The 23,503-nt window shown below is 27.5% G+C and overlaps 4 protein-coding genes across 8 annotated transcripts in view; 2 read left to right on the top strand and 2 right to left on the bottom strand.

Annotated features, from left to right (window-relative positions):
* The first annotated feature begins 1,485 nt into the window (after positions 1-1,485).
* LOC103577597 (phospholipase D C) lies at positions 1,486-5,309 on the top strand. 5 transcript variants are annotated; one of them, XM_008558305.3, is made up of 4 exons: positions 1,486-1,891; positions 1,986-2,162; positions 2,702-3,893; positions 4,805-5,309. In XM_008558305.3, the coding sequence occupies exons 2-4, from the start codon at positions 1,988-1,990 to the stop codon at positions 5,040-5,042; spliced, it is 1,605 nt and encodes a 534-aa protein (XP_008556527.1). In that variant the 5' UTR covers positions 1,486-1,891; positions 1,986-1,987; the 3' UTR covers positions 5,043-5,309. The 5 variants fall into 5 exon arrangements, with proteins under 5 accessions (XP_008556527.1, XP_008556526.1, XP_053595904.1 ...); XM_008558304.3 differs by having other exon boundaries at positions 1,486-2,162; XM_053739929.1 differs by lacking the exons at positions 1,486-1,891; positions 1,986-2,162 and adding an exon at positions 2,252-2,338.
* Positions 5,310-5,391: 82 nt separating this feature from the next.
* On the top strand, positions 5,392-6,002 carry LOC103577596 (5-hydroxyisourate hydrolase). The gene is made up of 2 exons (XM_008558302.3): positions 5,392-5,574; positions 5,669-6,002. The coding sequence occupies exons 1-2, from the start codon at positions 5,459-5,461 to the stop codon at positions 5,898-5,900; spliced, it is 348 nt and encodes a 115-aa protein (XP_008556524.1). The 5' UTR covers positions 5,392-5,458; the 3' UTR covers positions 5,901-6,002.
* Positions 6,003-6,027: 25 nt separating this feature from the next.
* Positions 6,028-7,920, bottom strand: LOC103577646 (alanine and glycine-rich protein-like). The gene is made up of 3 exons (XM_014439403.2): positions 7,885-7,920; positions 6,358-6,683; positions 6,028-6,293 (listed from the first exon to the last, which is right to left on the bottom strand). Exons 1-3 carry the CDS (start codon positions 7,918-7,920, stop codon positions 6,038-6,040), a joined length of 618 nt encoding a protein of 205 aa, XP_014294889.2. The 3' UTR covers positions 6,028-6,037.
* A 3,372-nt stretch (positions 7,921-11,292) lies between these two features.
* The window catches only part of LOC103577595 (uncharacterized), a 50,054-nt gene continuing 37,843 nt past the window's right edge, over positions 11,293-23,503 (bottom strand). Inside the window, exons 6-7 of the mRNA XM_014439394.2 lie at positions 15,994-16,273; positions 11,293-15,162 (exon numbers count right to left, since the gene is read on the bottom strand). Coding sequence (XP_014294880.1) covers positions 15,031-15,162; positions 15,994-16,273 — 412 coding nt within the window. The 3' untranslated portion in view covers positions 11,293-15,030. The remainder of the gene's footprint in view (positions 15,163-15,993; positions 16,274-23,503) is intronic.

Genomic DNA, 23,503 nt, shown 5'->3' with positions numbered 1-23,503 from the left:
TTTAAGTAATTCTTGAGATTCTTATAATTGTCATAACATACATTACAAATAATTCCTTAGACTTCAAAACATCGATACGGTATCTATCGAAAACTCAAGATCCCATAATCGGATTTAAACTGATGACATATCTCTCTAAATTTCATTCGCGGGAAATAAAAAAACAATAAAATTACTATAAAATGTAGTTTTATTCACAATATAGCGCTGCTCTTTGATTCTCAACACTACAATCATTGCAAAGTATAAACATCTTATAGTAACCTATTCTAGTAGTATGTGTAGTATGTAACCTTGACCGGATGAAATCACTGATAATTGTGCAATATCATCACACGCGACATAATGTCGATAATTTTAAAAATTTGTATAGCTATCGCGAATAATATAATTATAAATTGAAAATGTACACATATTTAATTCATTAAATAAATAAATATTATTCTTTTTCAACCCCTAAATCCTCCATTTTATTTTAGTAATTTATATATCTCCCTATTATACGGTTTATTTTTGCGGTGAAATTTTTTGTCAAATTATTTGGCATCACTTAAACTAATAAAAAAAAAACAGAAAAATGTTGACATATTTGAAATTGGCACCATTATACGTCTTGAAGTTTAGTTCAAATTTTTTCATATTATTTGGCTGGATTAATTTTTTGTTTTTCATTAATTAATTAATTATTAACATTTCGTAAGATAAATTTTTTATATAAATTTAGATAAAAATTATTTATATTAAAGGAGGAAATATTGTTTTTATAACTTGAATTTTTAAAAAATTTTGTTTATTAAAAAAAATTAATTAAAATCATTTATACTTCTATTTAATTACATTCAATTATTTATAAAACTTCGTTTTTTATTGAATAAAAAAAAATGACTGATTCAATTATTGAAGACAGTAATAAATAAATATATACTTAGCGATAATAAATGTCAAAGATCATACTATTTATTAATTGTTTAGTATATTAATAATATGTAACTATATTTATTGTTTTTTGTCTTAGTATTCAAAAATATTAATGCTTACTACTAACGACTGATGGCGTTGCCATATTTTTTATTCAAAAATAATAAAAATGTTATGCGTGTAAATGTAGCAGACGAGACAATTTATAAATTTTAGATAAATTAACTAATTAATTAATAGAATTTTAAAAAATGCGCGCGCAAACTTTTAAATTATCCAAACACGCATTTTTTAATTTTTTCTACTTACATTTCATTTATTTTTTCAAAAATTAAAAAAATTGCTAATTGTCAGTCACATTTACTCATAAAATTTTAATTACGTCTTAATTAACAAATTTTAATAATTAATTCTTCATAATTACCGATTTAATGATTAATTAACGTTAAAAATAAAATTCCGTTCAATTTTTAGAAAAAAAAAAAATTAATTTTCCCGCCATTTTTCACAGCATTATTTAAATGCGCGCGCACTTCTTTATAAACTACGTCAGCCATTTTGCACTCCCTGGGGAAAGTCAGGTCCGTAAATACTAGTCACTAAAATAATTTATTTTTCTGACTAGAAATTCACTGTAATTACGCTTACAGCCCAGCAATAATTTTAAAAAATAAAATAAAAAACTATAAGTCCATTTGAATATAAATAAAAATCTCACCGAAATATTTGAAAAAAATAATTTATCATATTTAGTAATTAATAAAAGTGGGTCTTTATCACAACGCCGTTACTGAATAATGAAACGATGTGAGTTCGTGTGTAAGTGAAGAGTCTTTTTATAATTTTAGTCGCCATTGCTAGGGAGTTATCTTCAATAACTAGACATCTAGTTTTCTAGGTCTCTATTTTTTTGAATTGTTGAGTTCATAAAATGGTTAAAACTTTAGTGATTTTGTGTTAAAACTTATTTAGGGTATATTTTTTTTGTTAAACTAAAAATTAAATATCTCTACATATACATAGTATTTATTATTTAAAATTTTAAATATATATATATATAACATAAGGTATGGAAAAAAATCAAGTATCATCGAATATTATTATTGATGGTCAAACAGTAGTATGTACTGAATATATTCAAGAACCTCAGCGTCTAACTCCAACTGGAAAAATAAGTCATGCCAAGACACGAGTTTATACTCAACGTTATCGCAAAGAGTGGGAACTTATGCAGGATTTTAAAGGTAAATTTTTATATTTTTTATTTTTATATCTTATTTATTTTTATTTTATTATCAGATAAAATTATTCTACTTCACTGTTTTTATAATATTCAACATTTAAATTTACAGTCTCGTTCGAAATATAAACAAGAATATTTTTTTTAAACTTGATAATATTTATGGAAGACGTAATTCAAGTAAACTAGTAACGAAGTATTTTTGAATATTTAAATAGAAATACAAATATTTAATTCGGTTGGTAGACAACAGAAAATAAAAATTATAAAAAAAAATTTTTGATCCTGGAATTAACACGATTCTAAAAATGACAGACAATAATTTTCGAATATATTTTTTCAACGTCAATTAAAAAAAAAAAAGAACTAAAAATATGCACATTTAGAAAATTTAAAAAACTACAAATGCAATGTTTTCAAATACTTTTTTTTTAATTTATCATTTTTAAAAAAAATCCGAAATTAGAATAAATTTTGAAACCATAAAAAGACATCTCCCAACCAAGACTTCCAATTTCTAATAAAGAATCAATTATTTAACAGGGTGGTTGACATCAGTACCAGGTCAAGTAACACGAGCATACTGTACGTATTGTAAAAAAAATCTTCATGCCCATCGACTGTCATTGCTGAAGCACACGTGTACAATGAAGCATCAAAGAGCAGCACTCATGTACCAAACGCACATGCATAGCAATGATGAAGACGGTAATGAAAGAATAATTGAATTCACGCAAGATTTTGAAACGATCAACGTTGAATCCATCAAGAAGAGTGACGGTGACGATGATGAAAACGAAGATGAAGATGATGACAATGATATCGAGTACGACAATGACATCGAGTATGTTGTCGAGCGACTGGACATGGAAGACGATGATCAACTTGACAAAAAAAATAATCAAGTGGTTGATCAGGATGACAATGACTCCCATGATTTTACTCATAAAGTAGAACAAGACATTGAGCAGTGCAGGAAAAAAATAAAACTTGATACTAATCAACGGAGAGACACTTTGGCAGAAGCGATGGCTCATGTCCATGGGGAATATTTTGAAGACAATGAGGGTAACGAGGCTATTGAAGAAGTTGATGGTAATGAGCAAGTTATTCATGACGAAAGAGAACTCACGGAAGTATCGATAACTAAAATATTCAAAAATGAGGAACTTGATGTTTCTAAGGCATTTAATAAACAAATAACTAATGATTTAAATTCAGTTAAAAATAATAATGATGGCGGTGAAGAACCGGAACCAAAACTTATAGCCGCTTGTCAAGTTAATACGCCACAGCTTTCAATTGCTGAAGGACAAGAAATCGCTAATTCGTTGACTGCTACTCCGACACAAAATAAAACATTGAGATTGTCGACTGGTAAAACTGTGACACTCACTACGGGAAAATTACCTCCTGGTTACGTTCTTAGTAAAATAAAAGGCAATATCCCGAGTTTGTTGACCCCGGGAACAAAAACGATAAATCAACGTACTGTAACTAAAGTCATTAATAAAAGCAACAATAATTCTACGCCTAGTGCTAAAAGTAATGTAAAAGTTGTAGCTGGTCCAAGTGAACAAACTAAAAAACAATCAAATGTGGCACAAAATATTAAGTTTAAAGCTCCTTGTATATCGACACATGTTTTGGATGTTAGTAAAGGAATACCCATTTCTGGTCTTCAAGTTAGCTTGTACAAACTTATGGATGGACGATGGACTTTCTTAAACGAGAGGTATATTAATTATATATTTTTTTTTATATATTAAGAGGGTGATCACAAACCGGAAAATATTAAGAAATTTCAAAGAATATCAGGGAATCTTATGTAACTGGGAAATATTAGAGAATTTTAAAGTATCAGGGAATTTAATGCGATCGGGAAACATTAGGAAATTCAATGGGACTGAAAAATATTCGAGAATGTCAAAAATATCAGGGAAATTATGCAACTGGGAAATATCAGGGAATTTTAGAAAGTATCAGAGACTCTAATGAAACTAGAAAATATCAGGGAATTTTATGCAACTAGAAACTATTAGGGAATTTTGAAAAAAATAGGGAATTTAAAACAACTGGGAAATATCAAGGAAATTTAAAGAGTATCAGAGAATTCAATTCAATCAGGGAATTTCAGAGTATCAGAGAATTTATGCAACTAGAAAATATCAGGCAATTTTAAAAGAGAATAGGGAATTTGATGTAACTAGAGAATATCAGGGAACTTTGGAAAGTATTAGGGACTTTAATGCACCCGGGAAACGTTAGGGAATTTTGGAAAGTATCAGGGAATTTTATTGTGACAACTCAAAATTTCAAAATTTTTTACTTGTATTTAAAACAACCGAAATTTTTTTTTTTTTACATTTGAAACAGTTCGATTTTTGATACTTAAAAATTTTAACTAATTTTAACACCAGGAAAAATTTTAACATCTCTACCAGTGTTATTTTAACACCAGAATAAGTTGTACTTACACCGTTTTTTTTTTTACAATATCCAATAATTTTAATTTCTTGTATCAATTGTTAAGTGTTTTCTAAAAACAATAAAAAAATAAAAATTTCACCTTTTCCCTTTAAAAAAATTAATATTTCTTTGGTAAATTAAAACAAGACATTAATAAATACTTATATTTTTTTTCAGTTCAACATCATCCAATGGACGCTGCTCAGACCTTGTCGATAATCTAAAATTACAATTAACAGCCGGCCGTTACAAAATTCATTTTGACGTCGACAAATATTTCACCGTACGAAGAATCGAGACAATGTACCCATTCATCGAGATAGTATTTGATGTCAAAAATCCAACAGGAACTTACCATATACCCATTTTACTTAGCCCACACAGTTACACAACTTACAGAGACGCCGATAGATGATTTTATTTAATCACTCTTACTACTAATTACTCCTACAAATTTATTATTTTAAAAACTTAAATAACATTATTATATAAATTCTTTTTAATGTATAAATAATACATTAATTATCCTAGATTTTAATTGTGGCCTTTGAAGTTTTCTTTTTTTGTAATAAATAATTTTTTTTCTTTTTTTTCAAAAAATATTAAAATTAACTTGAATTAATATTTTTGTATTATATAAGAAGTTTAAAAAAAAATAAAATAAAATATTGACCATAATTTTTTTACTGTTATCATATATTTTTACAATCTCCAAGCTGTAATATCTTCGTTGATAAGAATATATGATATTTATAAATATATACTGGCCTCAGTCGATGCTGCACAACAGTCAGAGGCATTGTAATTTTTTAAAAATTAAATTAATAAATAATGAATACTCCTCATATATCGACTCATGTATTGGACACAAGTAGAGGAGTTCCTGTAGCGAATTTGCCAGTGAGTCTTTATAAAATTACAAACACCTGGACTTTGATTAGCGGAAGGTCAGTGATTAATTTTAAAAAATTCCTTGAGGTGTGCAATAAAAATAAAAATTATTTAACAGTAATTAAAATAAATATTTTTATTTTTAATTAGTAAAACAACATCTGATGGCCGATGCTCTAATTTATTAGAATTAGCTGGACAATCATTAACAATAGGACGTTATAAACTTAAATTTAATGTAGAAAATTATTTTATCGCAACTGAAAGATCTTCACTGTATCCAATCATTGAAGTTATATTTGATATTAAAAATGATGATAGAAATTATCATTTGCCACTTTTGTTGAATCCATTTGGATACAGTACGTACCGAGGAACTTGATCGGCTTATAAATTATTTATTTAACAAGTAGAAAGAAAAACTAATAAAGAATCAGTTGAACTACTAAAGCTGTATTAAATCTACTTTTGATATTTCTAATGCAAAAAAAAAATATAAGGATGTATATATAAAATAAATTAACTTGGAGGAAGATAAGTTTTGTCAGAATTTGGTCTTCCTCCACCTGATCCAGATCCACCTCCAGCTCCACCTTTTCCACCAGCTCCGGTACCTTTTCCACCAGCTCCGGTACCTTTACCCCCAGCTCCAGTACCTTTTCCTCCAGTTCCACCACCTCTACCTCCAGCCCCAGTACCTCTTCCAGCCCCACCACCTCCTGTGGGATTCCCAATAGTGAAACTTGCTCTGTTTCCATTTTCATCTGCTTCATATCTGTTTGAATAATGATAACATTAAAAGAAAAATTTCAAAAGTGATTACTATTTTGATGACTTACTTGACCGCAATCGGAAGTCCTTCGGGACTATCGTAAGCAAAGTTACCCTTGACCACACGCACAAGCTGACCATCTATTTCTTTAAGATCTTCGGTCTCTTCTCTGGTGACTCCATCTTCCTGTGGAGCTTGCGGTGGAGGTGCTGGGGGTCGAGAACCCCCACTTCTACCGACATCTGACCTAGAACCAACATCTGCGGCACGATTACCCGCAAATGGGGCTTTTAATGACGACCCACCGGAATTGGTAGCGTGTGGGGGTGCTTTCTGACCTGGTGATAACTTGTCTGCACTGCAGACAAGACTTCCAATCAACATACACAGTACCTTCAATTTAACATTTTTTATTTTATTTACTATCATTTTTTAAACTCTTAATCAATTTTTTTTTTAAGAATTTTTAAGCAGATTTTTTTTCTGTACAATGAGAGAAAAATTTCCTTTGAAAAAATCAAAGAAATTAATTATTTATGTAAAGAAAGAAATTCAAATTCAATTTATCGACCTATTTATTAAGAATAATAAAATTTCGCCGTGTTTTCAATCAACTTTCGAACTTTTCCAATAAAATTCTATGGCTTTGGATAAATTAAACATTTTCGAGGAATTTCCGGTCAAATATTTTTATTCAGTGTGTAATCACTCCCCGAGAAACAATAATTTAGATTTCACTAGATCTATCCACAAAGATCGGATTTTACCATAATTTAGATCATGAATCAGAGTAGATCGATTTAAATTAATTATCCTGAAGTTAGCAGACAATTAGTAATTTTTGGATTTTTTTTTTTTTTTTACCAAATCAATTACAAAAAAACAAAAACTAAAAATATGCACATGTACAAAATTTAAAAAACTACAGGTGCAATTTTTTCAAAAATTTTTTTTTTAGTGTTTACTGTTTTAAAAAAAAATTCAAAAATTATTAGACGTCCGCTAACTTTAGTATCATTTAAATTAATGCAGAATCTTAAAATCTCTTCGGGTCTACAATTTTTGAAATTTCTTTTTAAACTTTAAAATTTCTATAAAAATCAAAACTTAGTTTTTTTTTATTTTTTTTTTTTTTTTTTTAGTGATTTCTCATTTTTTGTCTCGATCTTCGTAAAAAAAATAATTTAAAAATACAAAAAATTTTTTTTTAATAAAATGATAAATTTCGAAATTCGCAATGCAAAATATTTAAAAGTAATTATCATTAAAATAGAGGGTTGGAGCACTGAACAAAGACATTAAATGACATTTAAAATAATTAATTACAACCCGTAATTATTAGCCAACACCATAATAATAAAACTATCGAGTATCGACAAAACACAATTTATTTCATACGCATCTAATTATTTTCTAATAATTAATAAATTTAAATCTAAACACTTTCACTGATAGCCTAAAGTGATAGTACAGCATTTACTATAAAATTCATTAAAACTCATAATTTAAAATTACATAATAAATATAATGAATTATTTTCACTTGATCGATTATCGAAATAATAAAATTTAAACATTTTTTAAAAATCACATACCAACGTACTTCCCTTTGCGATCTTAAGATTCTCCATGATAAATAAAAGTAAAATGATAATTAATAAATTTTTATATGGAAGTTTTTATACTAAATGACATTGTCTAGTATAGAGAAGAGTCGCAACTTATAATCCTCGCGACTGGAATTAAACGAGTAACATAATGACGATTATCCTGAGCCTTTATATAGGATTCACCTGTGCATATTTACTCAGGTTTTAGTATGAGCTGTAGAAGTTACTGTGTATCCCACTCTTGGTGATATAAGCAAAGCCTTGATGTATCATGGATGCCAAGAAAGGGTTCTATATAAGATACCAAGTTGAGATTTATAAGTGTCACCATTCTCCTTTATTCGATCCGGATCATCTTCTTTCATTTCATTTTATTTTATCATAACATTTAACGATACTATTTTTTTTTTTTTTTTATATATTATTTAAAGATACTTAAGGAGTTTCTCAATGCCATTAATAAACGAGGTAAACTTTTAACAATAAATCTATAATTCAATACTTAAATGTAATTCGATAATTATTGTCAAGGCTTGCAAAAGGAAGATTCTAAAAATAAATTTAACTATTTTCTTAAATGATATTTTATTATTTTAAATAAAAGAAAATTTATGACGAAAAAAAATGATATTTGGCAGCTGGAATAGATAAATTTAAAATTTTTTAAAATTATCCTGAGGAAATTTTAATTAGATATTTTTAAAATTATAAAATTATTAGGAGTTTTAAGAGTTGATGAAATTTTTAAATAATTTTTGGATGTCAAGTTTGTCAATAGTGAAAAAAATTTGTAAGTAAATTATATGAGTTCTTAATTCTATTCGTAAGTTTTGACTTGCATTAAACAAATAAATTTAAAGAAAAAAAAATTAAAAAATTACTAATTTTGATTTACTGAGACCGCAATCCCACATTCTACTTAAGTCACAGTAGATATAAAAAAAGGAAACGTGACGTCTATAGTAAAGCTGAAAATGGGCAAAAATAATAAATTTTTTCAATTATTATTTACAAATAAAAAGGATTTCTTAGCGTAAAAAAAATTTTGTATTATGAAATAAAAAAAATTTTTTTCTTAAGACTAGAAAAAATTTCTTACACTGAAAGAATTCGGGAGTTTATTTGGAGTTTATTTCACCCCGCATTCACTCAAAACCAGAGTTTCAATATTAAAATAAACTTCCCTTGAAACTCAATTTCCGGGGACTAAATAAAAAAAAAATCATCCGTCCGGCTGAAATCCGCTTTCTCTCCGAAACTTTTTCAGTAAAAATAAACTGAAAGATCGATAATAAATAATAACAATTTCCACTATTTGTAATATCCAAAAAGGATCGGCAATTATATTATTGTAGTAAGCAGCACCCATGTGAAAAGATCTTGAGACAGTTAAAATTTATAGTCTGTACAAGTTCTCGATCGTCAAAGGCCATCGTTGTCACGAGTGATCGGATTGGATACATTAGAGGGCACACATATGATCTCTGAACCTGTAATAGGATGCGTTATTGGCTTAGCGCTCTTTGAGAGTTCAATTGAAGGGATATAGGATTGGTGAGGAGGATTGGAATAAGTTGACATTTCACATGTAGACATTATACGTCTTTGCTTCTTATTGGATGTTGTAAAAAGTCCATCACCAAACCCACATTCCGTGATTTCTATACAACGGTAGCCGGTAGGGCCCCTCAAGAGATCGCGGGAACGGTTTGATCGGTAACAATGACTTGTCGTCCCTCACATCAGGGAAAGCATCTAGCTAAAGAGTCAATGGTGACAGATACTTTGTTAAATCACATAAATTAAATTCCCGTAATAATAATGTAATATCTTACTCAATACTTTTCGCATTCCGTTAATTGAAATCTCTTAATCGATGCCATCATTTAAGACACGTCACGTTTCTTTGCTATTATTTTATTCCTTGTAACTCATTAATTACCCGGTAATTAAATCACATCAAATACAATGGAAATAAATAAAATTATTGACATTAAAAAAAAAAAAAAAAAAGAATTTTTTTCAATTGATTAATTATGATTTTAAAGCTAGAAGACAATTAAAAATTTTTTGATTTCTTGCCAACAAATCAAATATAAGAAAAAAAATAAACTGAAAAAATGCACATGTAGAAACTCAAAAAAGCTATAGGTGCTATTTTTTCAAATATTTTTTTTTGTCATTTATCGTTTTGAAAAATTCAAAAATTGTTAGTCACCTGCTAACTTCAGTATTATGATTAATTATAAATATTTTTTGATAATTAAATTTCTAGTTTTTTTTTTTTTTTTGAAAAAAATTCTATTACGTCAGAAAAATAAAAAAAGTTGGAAAATCTAGTGCATAGCTCATTTACTCATTCAAAAAGTGATCAATAGAAGACGTTTTATGAAAAAAAAAAAAAAAAAAAATTACCGCTAAACTTTTTAATGAGTTGCCAGTTTAAATTTTTTATTAACTATAATTAAACTAAAAAAATTTGGGTATTGATTTTCAAAAAGGTTCTTCTATACCAGAATTAAAATGTTGTAAAAAATAAAATACATCAATCGGATGTCAATTTTTTAAGCTATTGTGTTTACCAACATCCATACTAAGTAACACATGCTTGAGCGAAATTCTGGTGGCATTGCCTTGAGCAAAATCCCTAGTCACTAGTGTCTTTTTCTACGTAAGGGTCTTGCGCAAGACTATGTAGCAAGAAATCGTCAAGACAGGCGCATGACTTGCTCAAGACATTATACACAAGAATACTGAAGATATCTTAGATACGGCAGTTTAAAAGTTTCTGTCGCATTTCTTGCACCAGTAACACGACAGGTACTTACACATGGCTTGCTCAAGATCTGCTCAAGGCTCAAGGTCAATTTTAAGCCTTGCGCAGATTTTGTGCAAGCCAGTCGCAACTATTTTCAACTATAGTCTTCCTCCAGAATTGAGTTATAATCTGACGCGAATTTCTTGTGTAAGGTTTACACTAGACTTGCTTTTGAAATCTAGCCACAAGAATCTGCAGCAAGACACATAGGTAGGAAAAGATATTAATGTCTATCGGACTTGAGACCAGGCTTGCTCAAACCTTGGACAAGATTGTTATATGGATACTGACGGACATTACAGTTTTTTTTCAATCATTATTTCTAAAAAAAGAGACTTGAAATTATGGTCGTTTTAATCAGTAGTAAATTATCTTTTAAATGGTACGAATTTTGTTCTAGCCAAGAATATTTGAATATGTAAATATGATTTTTACATGAGTGAATCAGCTGGGACTGAGTAAGCGTCAGCAGAACACATTGATTCCCAATTGAGGTGCAAAAAAATGATTTAATATAAAAGGAAAAGGTAAAAGATTATAAAATGTTGTCATTAAAAAAAACTTTTTTTGTAAATTTTTTTAGTTAACAAGACACTCAACTTTATTTTTAATTAATTTCCTTAATATTTTTAAGCTCCGCGATGACAGATGTATTGGAGGATATTAATATATGTCAGTTATTTAATTTTTTAACTTTATTTCCACGTGCATTTTGTGCACACAGAGATCGTGAACACAGATTTTATTTAAATTTAAAAATTGTTTATTTATAACAATAAAATAATGATAATGAAAAGACGATGAAATGGAAAAATAAACTTATATAAATTATAATTTAACATTATTATATATTTTTTTTATAATCTGTTTTGCTGTATGATTGTAAAAATTGACATTTTATTAATTAATTTTTTTTTTATGTCTATTATAAATTACATCAGTTTTGTCTCAATGACTTTAATAAAATGTATTTATTTTTTTATTTATTTATTTTCTTTTTTTAAATTTACTTTATTAAAATAATTATCGCAGATAAAGATGAAGTAAATTAGTGTAAATATAACGAAGCAGAGCAAAAGCTTCAAGTCATCGTTACGTTGATTATTTTTTCCATATTTTCAATGCATTTCCATCCTAATTGCAATTTAATCGCTGAAATTTGCGGCAATAGATCTCTTGTATTTATTTACTATTTTTTTTTTTATTGAAATATTAAATTACATTTATATGAATAGAAAAAATGTAAATCTGCTACTTTTTGATTGATAAAAAAATTGATAAGAATGCAAACTAAAGCTAAAGTTTAATTTAATCAAAATTTATTTTTTTATTTTAATATGAAATTTTATTTTTTGTTTTACTATACAGCTTGAACATTGTTGTTATATAATTCATTTTTTTTTTTTTTAAGATGTAGACGGGCTATTGATTATCAAATATTTAAATCACCCGATAAAATTTATCTACCACTGCGATAATACTCGGTAAACATTCAGGATTTCAGTATTATACTTACAATTATTTTCTATAATACAATTGCAATCATTTTTTGAAATTAAAAAAAAATTATAATGAAACGGATAAATATATATATATATATATAAATACTATTTTCCTTACTTTATATTCCATTCTATCATTCATTTCTTGTTTCTTTAAATATATTTATGATAATGATTTAGTTTTAGAGCTCCATCCATTTTTAAAATTAAATAATCAGAATATCTATAAATTAATTCATTTAATTTATGCGAACTAAAAAAAAATAGTATAATAAAAATTACAAGTAATTATTTAAATTTTGCAATAATTAATAAAAAAAAATGTTTATATTAATAATTTTACTGAATAATTTAAAATTTAAATACTATTATTTTTATTTATTTATAGATATGATGAACAAAATAAATTTTAAACTTTGAATAGTTTGAATTTATATATATGTGAGAGTTAAAGTATACTTTAATTATGTGATTACTATAATACAACTCCAAAGCATGTAAGTAGATGCATAAGGATACGTTACTATCCGCCTCCATTAACTGCCGGGCTAACGCATCGATGCGCGCAACAGTGTTTTACTTCGGCTCGTACTAGTAGGAGAGCAGTCTAGTCTACAGTCTACAGTCTATAGCAGAGTACGTCAACATCAACCTTACTAACGAGTCCGTTCAAGTACGGGTAAAACCATCATCTTTAACCTCAAGTTCTGGATTGGTTATATTTTACTCTTTAGAAGAAACATAAAAGCTTAAGTTGTTGCCAATGAAAACTACTATGAGTACGTCAGTAAGTTATGTTCTGTAAGAAGACAACGTTAGGAGGTTTAATAAAATTTATAGCTATCAAAAAAATCTATATGGGAATCCAGCCGGAATTCCTGTGTGGGTTCTCACATGGCGTTTTCAGATGGATTCCCATATGGCTTCCTGTAGGAATCCAGCATAGATGGTATAGATTCTTACATGGGTTTCTATGGGAATCGACACCATACCAAATTCATAGAATCTAGTATGAATTTCCATGGGGATTTTTATCTCAATATCCCATGGGAATCTACACCATGTCAAAATGGAAATCCAGATACCCATGGTTTCCTACATGGTTTTTTATACAAATTCATACACTCCTACATTAATTCCTATGAATTTTTACGTGAATCCATAAATTCCTATGGGTTCCCATGCAATCCCACATGGATTTTTTTGATAGGGAGCGTTTTAGATTTATGATCTCTGACGATTGTTTTCCCTTAAAAATCGAAAATGTCTCAGTTATGTCATTTCGCGCATATTAGTAATTTGTAAAAATTAAAAAATAAAAAAGTCAATTAAAAAAAAAATTTTAGATATAAATATTTATGATAGAAGCCATAACAAAAAATATAATCAATCGGCCGCTATGTAACAAGTAACATACTTGTTAGTGGAAATTATCCAAAAGCGGTATATACATTATTGGATAATTACTTTTTTAAAACAGATGGAGTCCCATTTATAGACCATTACCATACTTGTATTACATGTATTTACTTCATTCAATTAATTGTATATTTATATAAATATAATATAAAAAATTTAATTACATTACAATTTGATAAAACCTTCATTATTAAATAAAAAAAAACACAAGTAAAATTTATAAAAACAAACATAATTGATAAAAATTTTTTAAAAATATATATTAATGATTATACATTATACAATTATTTTGTGCACTCACAGCAGAAATTTAAAATAATTTTGTATAATTACTAATTAAAAAAAAATAATGACAATAACTGTAAAATATACGAGAAATAAAACAAAACAAAATAAATAAATAAAATTTCATCCATTAAAATCTCATTGTAACACGTGGAAATAATAAATATATCGAATATATTTTTTTAAATCTATCATATTTATGTACAATTTTTAAAATTCTAAAAATCCTGAATCTTTACTTGTGGCCCCTACAGCTGTAAGTTTATATTCTGCAAAATTCTTTTCTTTTGTATCTTTATTTTTGCTCCAGTCTCGTGAGAAAAATATCGGGCAAATCGAACAAGGCACACACACATTTAAATAAATTTTATCTGCTTTATTTATTTACTTTTTTTGTTAACTAATTGCTGTAAGATTTACTTGTAATTTTTTTTTATTATTTATTTCTTTCAAATAAAAAGTCTGTGTGTGTAAAAAAAACTCAGCCCTTTGATAACTTATTCTCTGGACTTTTTTTTAATGATAATCCTAACGATGATAACCACAATAGTAAAAGCATACAAGCTATTCATTAACTACCATTCTGTATCTACAATAAATTTTTAAATATATCAATTTTTTTGTTTTCATTTTCAGTTTCTTTCATTTTTATCCGTTGTATTTTTTTTTGACCATCATCATTTATTCAAAGTCGTACTGTTTAAAATAGCGCTAATGCACATATTTATTTATTATTTCTCTCTTAGTTATATATTTGTTTTATCCTTAACACTAAACTCTTTATTTCAAATCTTAATATCATAAGTTAAAGTTATTTCTTTAGCATTTTTTTTAAATTATCAACTCAAGTCAGTGTGAAAAAAAATATTTTAAACAGTTAAAACTAAAGAGACTTGTCACGGTCTCAATTAGCATAAAAAATGAATGACTGACTGACTGAGAATTTTTCGTTTCCAGTAAACCGCGTCCGTGTCAATTTAATGTATGAATTAAATAAATAGATTCATACAAAACAGCATTTATGAATAATGCTATTGTATAATTTATCATTTTATTATTTTTAATATTAATATTAGTTTTTTTTGTCATTATTATTATTAAACTGCGTTACTGAAGAACGCAACATTTGCACTTGGGCTTTTTCTTGAGAGTCACGTGCTCAACTTGAGACGCATCTCCAGGACCCTGTGCTGTCACTCTGCTGACCTCCACGGTCGCCGTGCTCGTTGTTGAACCGACCTGATAAAAAAATAAACAAACAAACAAACAAGAATTAGTAAAATATTTAAATATTTAACTGTACTAAAATAAATAAACTCTGATGGATTCACATTACGGTAATTCACCGTAAAATACGGCATTTACAAGAGAAGTTTGCCGCAATTAATGGTAATTTACAGCCATTTACAGTAATATATGGCAATTTGCGGTATTTTTACCGTAAGTACCGTATGCTTTTTATTTTTGCAGTGCAATATTTTACTTTAAGCAAAAATACCACAGACTTGACACAATTTGACGGCAAATTACCGCTATATTACTGCAAATTTTATATCGAAATACCGTACTTTTGCAGAAAAAATACCGCGCGTTTACCGTAAATTACGGTATTCTGGTGCAAAGTACTATATTTCTTTCGTCAATTACAGTAGTCTACTGCAGAATACCGAATTTTTACCGTAAATTGCAGTACCCTACTGTATTATTGTTCTGAATTGTGGTATTCTACTGCAGAATATCGTATATTTACCATAAATTACTGTATTATAATGGAAAATACCGTAATTCTTTCGAATACGGTAAATTATGGTAATTTACCGTAATTTGAATCCGCTAGGGAATAAATAAAACTATATTAGTAATCCCGAAAATGTATAGTGTGTTGTGTGTGTGTCCAGTATATTTATTTCTAGTCTCTAATACGCGTGATGATGTGAAATGTCGAAGATGGAATAGATCAGTGTCTTGAGCGTGCACCTTTTGTCTCAAGGTTGGAAAGGAGAGTTTAAACAACCAAGTTTATTTCGCACGGCTGTTCGTTAGTGGATAATGGAAATGACGTTGTGTCACCTTCTCGCTAACGGGCTGCTTATTGACGTTGGAATTCACGTTCCCATGGAGGTTCCCATTCCCCTGATTCGTCCGTTCGGTTGTTGATGTGTTCAGCAATGGACTGGTACTTGAATCATGCTCATCAATTGCTTTACCATCACATCCTGGTAATGGGGGTGCAGTTTGACCTGGTGTTGGAGTTATAGGTTTTCCGCCTTTTATCAGTTCTACTATCTCGTCTGCTTCTCGGGATAAATCTCCGTCTGGCCTAAATGGATTGTCCCATCCACTATCCGTACTGAAATCAAATGATAAACATTATTACTATATATTGCCAGCAAACTTTATATAAACATTTTATATACATTTACGGATACTCAAAATTAGGGCAGAGTACACAAGTCAATTTCCTACTAGTATTCAGCTTCCTTATATATTTTATTAAAGGTAATATTATTTTAAAATAAATTTTAGGAAAAAATTAGAAAAGACTGACTACCCATGTAAGCCACTCAGGAATATCCTCTGGTATTTTTGATAAATAAGTATATCCCGTCACTAATTTCAAAAGAACATATTTTTATACGCTCTTTTGACTTTAGTCATTAAGTTTAAAGTCAAAAAGGCGTATAATTTTTTTTTAACTGTAAATCATATTGCAGACTTATTCTGAAGCTGAAAATTTGGAAAGCCAAAAAGTCATATGATTTAAGCTGTAGTTCTTTTGGCTTTCAAAAAATTTTTTTTTCATTTTTAGCTATAAAATAAGTCTACGAGACGGTTGGCAATAAAAAAAGAAAATTATACGCCATTTTGGAATTAGCAATGCGATATTTTAGAAAAAAAGCTCCAAGAAAAATTTTGGAAAAATCATATCGTATCCCTAGCAATTGAAAATTTTTGCACAAGATGCTTTTAAGGTACAAAATTTTCATAAATTCACTGGAAAGTTTTGTTATCATTTTTTTTAGAACTTTTCGTGATTTCAATGCCAACTATTGAAATTTGTCTGAAATGCTACGGTGTCATAGTAAAGCCAGACTATGGTGGCCATCTAACGGAAATTTAAATAATCACAAAAATTACTATGGTCATAGTAAAATTTATAACGATTACATAATAAGTTACTGTAACCATTGGAAATTTAATTGTGGTCATGATAATTTTTTCATACGTTTATTTCAATTTCCGTCAGGTGGCCAACATGGTCCGGCTTTACTATGACACCATAGCATTTCAAACGAGAATTGCTCCATGTACATAAAGAAAATACTTCTTGCTGTTTGATTAACAGTTTTTATAACGCATTCTAATTTTGAAGCATTCTCCCGTATAAAATATTGAAAAATACGACCGTTCATTCACTAGGTAAGCGTTTATTTACTGACTTAACCCTTGTAAAAAAAAATTGATTCACCATAACTAAACTTCCAGCGCCATCAGTCGAAAGTTTAAAAGAAAATAGTTTTATAAAATATATAATTTAAAAATTAACAGTTATTTCGTTATAAATAATTGTATATATGATGACGTGATGAAAAAGAATGATAGTTACATTAATTACAGCTATTGAAGAAAGAGGTTCTCATTCAAACATAACCTTTCTTTCATACATTAATCCTCATTATATCATTGAATTATCTCTAATAATTTTCACAATGCTATTTTTTAAAAAATTCATATTTATTGATTACCATAAAAAAGAATTAATTTTGTTTAATTTTCGATTATTTATTTTCAAGGCGTGTCTAAATTGTGAGTATAAAAAATTACATAAGTACGTAATTATGTCTCAATGACCGTGACATTAAACCGGCATTGAATCGAGTCTAATTATGTACTTGCAAGTATACAGTGAAAAGTAAATGAAAACGATATATGAACTTGTATCTGGTTACGTCAACTCACTATATACTTATGTACTTTATATTTATAAGTATTGTGTAGGTGTACGAGTATTAGTGCGATAATTAAGAGACAATTTGTATTTTTTTTTGTATTCTTCTCATTGTTGCGCTCGGCTTAATTGGAGTAACAAGGAAATGGGAACCGGCGACAAATAAAGGCTTAGGAAATTAAAAAAGTTTTTTTTACTACAATGTCAAAAAAATCGGGGTAAGTTCAGGTGGTGTAGGTGTTAAAATAATAACGCCGAAGATATAAATATTATTTACTGGTGTTAAAAAAATTTTCTGGTGTTTAAATATTTTACTTTGTGAATATTTTTACATACTCGATCACGAAACTTTAACAGTTTTCATTAATTAATTACATTGTTGGTGATTAAAATGGCGGACGTAAAATTGTGTAATTTTTATATAAATTATGTATAACATAAATAATTATTTCAATAAGTCAATAGCAAAATTTAAATTTCCTCCAGATAATATTCATTTAATTTTTATATTTTTTTTATGATACTGAAGTTACCCGATGTCTAATAATTTTTAGATTCTTATAAAATCGACAAATTATAAAAAAAGTATTTTCAAAAATTTGCACATATAGTTTTTTTAATTTTCTACATGTGCATATTTTTAGTTTTTTTTTTTCGTAATTGATATTTTGAAAAAAAAAAAATTTTTTTAAATAATTGTTCACTAACTTCATCACATTTTTTTATATGCATGAGTGTGAATGTAGCAGACGTCAGACAAATTTAAAATTATAAATAAATAGAATAAATAATTAAAAAAATAATATTTATAAAAAATACACTTATTAATTTTAAAATTTTTTAAATGCGCATTTTTAAAAAATTTAATTTTATTAATTATGTAGTCTATTTATTAATAATTTTAAATTTGTCTGACGTCTGCTACATTCAAACTTATTTATATGCAGCACATTTTTTTTTCTCATTTCTATATGTGGAGTTTTCTTTTTATACCGATTTAACACCGCCTACACCAGTGTTATTTCATTTTAACACCGCTCTTTTTACAGTGTAATTTTGAATGTGTTAATGTTAATTAACACACCTTAGAGGTCAATTTATGTTATCAGTTTAACCACTCCCAGCATCCGCAGGTGCAATAAAAACAAATACGCTCATAAGTGGTTGTGTATTTTTTATATTTTATCTCATTGCCACTCCTTTTATACTGACCATTGATTTATATATTTTTTTTTTGTTTAACTTTTTTTTTCTCCTCAATCAATGACATTAATTCATTACTTCCTTTCTATTTTATTATTCTCAATCTTTTATCTTTCCAAGGACTTTTTGTGTCAGAATGTGATGAGATTGTAATAGAACAGAAAAAAAGTGATAGGGTAACGGTAAAATAAATATGATCGATATTGCAAATTAAAAAAAAAAAAAAAAAAAGATTTTTTTTTTTTTTTTTTTTTTTTTTTTTTTTTTTTTTTTTTTTTTTTTTTTTTTTTTCAAATAATTCTTATTTATGAATAAGTATTTCACTTATGTAGATTTCAATTAATGTAAAAATCAATTATGTAAAAAAATTTTAAGTGTCACGTAAAAGTTAAGTTATGCAAAAATATTCAACGTATACTTTTACGTCATAATTTTTTAAATGTTTTCAAACACAAGAAGTAATAAAAAATTTTGTTTTTTGAATAGATGGTACTTAAAGATTGAAGCGTAAAACTTTAGGTTAGAAGATAAAAAGTATATAATACGACACAGATTTGAAAGCCAAGGGGTTGAAGACCTTGCAAACAATCGCATGAGGGTAGTTGGCCTCTTTTACTTTATCGTCGTACCCAGATATCTATTTTTCAATACACGGAATGTCTCTTTAGATATAAAAGGAAAAATAAATATGAAATACACTTTCAAAAAACCCGGTGTAGGATCACGCTATCAGTGTTAAATTTAACTCTAAAAACGGGGTTAAAATAACACCGGTAGTAGTGTTAAACGGTGTTAAAAAAAATAGCTTTATTTTTCAAGTATCATAAGTTGAATTGTATTTCAAATACAGAAAAATTTCCATTGTTTTTAAAATTGATAATACGACAGGTTTGTTAATTTATGAAGAAATTTGAAAACGTGTTTGTCCACAGGGACATTGATATATTATTGTATAAAATATGAGAAACAGATTCTTTAATTCGTCTTTTTGCAAACTACACTGTAAACAGGGCGGTGTTAAAATGAGATAACACTGGTGTAGGCGGTGTAAAAAGAAAATTTCACGTATAGAAATTTAAAAAAAAAATATGAAAATTTAATGAATATTATCTGAAGGAAATTTCAAATTTTTCTATGGACTTGTACCAATCAGCAAAATAATATTTTTACTAAAGTTATTTTTTTCTCTCAGCGCATATTGAAAACATTTATCATTTAATTTGCCAACTTCTAAAATAAATTTTCATTTATTTGCTCAATAGATTTAATTTTTTTACCTTTCATTTTCTTCGCCTTCCTTGGGCACTTTTATAACATAGTAAACATGCCCACCATGTGAAGCCGTCATTGTCTTTGATTTTTTTTTTATAAATATATATCACAGATTGGATTTTTAAAACTATTATTTTTAACCATTAACTATCCGTTAAATTCACCGTAATTACAAACGTTACTTTCATTTTACCACTTGATACTTTATACATTTAATATAAAATAGTCATCATTCAAATATATACATATGTTCATTTTATAAATTAAAATTTATATTTTTAAATTAATGCTATCAATATCTCTAATTAATAAAATTTTTTTAACGTTAGAATATTATTTTAAAACTGATGAAATCCATTCTAGTTACCAGTAGAATAAGTGTTACGTACTGTTATTAATATAAATTTCTCACTACATAGGTACCAACCAAGTTACCAATGCCACTGGTGGGATATATATAAGTCTATCGTCGCAAAGTTATTTAAAGCACTTGTCGTATTTTCTCGATGACAAACTCACGCCCACGCTAATATTAACAATAATTCATTTTTTTAAACAAAAATTTATAATATTGAGTTAGCCGACGTTCAATACTTTTTCAATTTTTTTAAAAATGATTAATTATAAAAAAAAAAATATTTTAAAAAATTCCACCTGTAGTTTTTAAAATTTTCTACATGTGCATATTTTTAGTTTTTTTTTTTTAAACTGTTAAAAAAAAATTCAAAAATTTCTAATTGTCTGCTAACTTCAGGATCACAAAAATTTTACATAAAAAAAAAAATTTTCGATCCCCCCTTCGCATACATGTTGACAAAAAATATATCATTATAAATTAAACTCAAAATTTTTGTATAAATAAATAGAAAATAAAATATAGCAAACAACCGACAAATTTAAAATTATAAATAAGTAGAGTAAATAATAAAAAAAAAATATTTATAAAAAAATGCACTTATTAATTACAAAATTTGTTAAATGCGCATTTTTTAAAAATTTAATTTCATTAATTATTTACTCAATTTATTATTAATTTAAAATTTTTCTGATATCTACTTCATTCACACCCATAAAATAAAATATAATTTTTAATAATAAATATAAGAGGGGATTTATTTATGACATTCTCTGTTCTAGTGCTCTATTTCCGAAAGTCCCTGACCTATTTATCGTTCCAGTGAGCATCAACTTCCCTTGCTACTTAAAAAAAAAAAAATTAAATCCTTTCAACCACTTTATCAACATTTAATTTAAACAATACTTTTACTCCATAAAAAAAAAAAAAAAAACAATACTATAATTATATGAATAGAATTGTTATCGTCGTTGACACGCACATAAAAATGTTAAGCTCTATTGATTTATTTTTTTTTGCAATACACAATAAGGCTTCAGTTTAAATCACAGTTTCAGTAAATTTACGGAGATTGACATATTTTTATTTTTTTTAAATTAACAACTGCAACTGCACTAATTGCGTTAAAAATAATAAAACATAAATTAGTTGCAGGAGACGTTAATCGATAGTAATAAATGTTAATTATAGACACGCGTTCAACAGTTACGAAATCTTTCCGAACAATCAACAGTTTGCGATATTTAGCACAAATATTAAAGTTTTAAATGGCAAGGTCGAGATAATTATTAACATTTTTAAAATAATTATTTACGAGAGCAATAAAAATAAAAATAAAACTTCGAACTGAAATATTATTGCATGACATTTAGCCATACAATGCGATGCTATAAAAAAAAAATAAAAAAAACGTAAAATTTCATCTATGACCACGTGAGTTTAACCCCAGATACTGCGGGAGATTCTTCTATGGGTCACACATTTCAGATAGGGGATAGATGTGGGCCAGCGGGTAACTCGATGTCACGCACAACAGTTTGTACACATGCGCACTCATAAATTACCGGTTCTATCGATGAATAATAAAACAATAATAAAAAAAAAAAAAATAATTCAATCAATAATAGACTAAATAATTTTAATAAATAATTAATCAATAAATAAATAAAATAGTATAGTAATTAAGACAATGAATTTGCTGATCGCGGGTCAGGTCACGGTCCTTAAAATGAGATTCTCTTTGGCAAACTATCTTTGGCACAAGAGTTACATGCCAACGATAATGAACAAATAATACAACAGTGCACTAGTACATTACACTCTTAATGTCATTGCTCTTAACATAAAAAAAAAAAATTTCACTTGACAATTCAAATTAAAAAAAAAAAAAAAAAAAAATTGTTATTTAAATTTTGCCACTTTTATTTTTTATGTATAAGATTTAAAAAAATATGTCATGTTGCGTTTGATGACCAGAGACGTCACCAAGGTCATTGTAATAATAAAAATAATTGTTGAAATGGTAACAAGGGTCCAATGCAATGTTCGCCAATGCAGCGGACGGCACAACTGCTGGTGGCTAACATCAGCGCCTCTGCACATCCCACCCACGCTATATCGATCTTCCATCCTCTCCCTTCTTCTTTATACATTTGTGTATATATGTATATATGCATGTACAGAATATAATATTATATCTATGTATACGGTAATGTCTATCCTGCTCTTCATCGTCGACATCAACGTCGTCGTCGCCGTCAACATCAGTTATAAGTCTATGAGGTAGCCATCTATATGATGGTAGATTTTACTTGGTGGTTGTGATGCGGTATAAATATAGCACCCGTAATTGGTAATGCCTCTGGTACCTTAACTCCACGACACATCGTAGCTTAACATGGTACGAATGATATAAATATATAGAGTATTAATACAGGGACAGGGGATACTGATATGAGAAAATACTGAGTTTTCGAGGATTTAAATACGTTAAATATTTTTTTTTTAAATGATATTCAGTGGATAAAAAAATTTTTTCATTTACTACGGGCAAAATGGGTCACCCTGTAAAAAAGGCAAAAAGAAAAATTTTTGAAATGAAATAAATTTTCTTGTAAGTAATTTTCATAAGAAACAAGTCTCACATAATTTGATGCGAAGAAAGAAAATTTTTTTAATATTTTTTATCATAAAAAAGTTATTAAAGTTTTTTTGCAAAAATAAAATTTTTCTGAAACAGTAAAAAAAAATTCAAAATAATAATCAATTATACTTACAAAAGTAATTTTTGAATTTTTAAA

Source organism: Microplitis demolitor, chromosome 6, assembly GCF_026212275.2.
Source record: "Microplitis demolitor isolate Queensland-Clemson2020A chromosome 6, iyMicDemo2.1a, whole genome shotgun sequence".
Classification (NCBI taxonomy): domain Eukaryota; kingdom Metazoa; phylum Arthropoda; class Insecta; order Hymenoptera; family Braconidae; genus Microplitis; species Microplitis demolitor.
Note: the sequence above shows the minus strand (reverse complement) of the source record. Positions and strands in the feature narration are given on the sequence as shown.

Excerpts from the sequence above, each read along its gene's own strand:
- LOC103577597 (XM_008558305.3), top strand. The coding sequence starts at position 1,988 with ATGGAAAAAAATCAAGTATCATCGAATATTATTATTGATGGTCAAACA. Across the intron at positions 2,163-2,701 it reads ACTTATGCAGGATTTTAAAG|GGTGGTTGACATCAGTACCA; the intron begins GTAAATTTTTAT and ends ATTATTTAACAG. Across the intron at positions 3,894-4,804 it reads TGGACTTTCTTAAACGAGAG|TTCAACATCATCCAATGGAC; the intron begins GTATATTAATTA and ends ATTTTTTTTCAG.
- LOC103577596 (XM_008558302.3), top strand. The coding sequence starts at position 5,459 with ATGAATACTCCTCATATATCGACTCATGTATTGGACACAAGTAGAGGA. Across the intron at positions 5,575-5,668 it reads TGGACTTTGATTAGCGGAAG|TAAAACAACATCTGATGGCC; the intron begins GTCAGTGATTAA and ends ATTTTTAATTAG.
- LOC103577646 (XM_014439403.2), bottom strand. The coding sequence starts at position 7,920 with ATGGAGAATCTTAAGATCGCAAAGGGAAGTACGTTG. Across the intron at positions 6,684-7,884 it reads TCGCAAAGGGAAGTACGTTG|GTACTGTGTATGTTGATTGG; the intron begins GTATGTGATTTT and ends GTTAAATTGAAG. Across the intron at positions 6,294-6,357 it reads GGACTTCCGATTGCGGTCAA|ATATGAAGCAGATGAAAATG; the intron begins GTAAGTCATCAA and ends TTATTCAAACAG.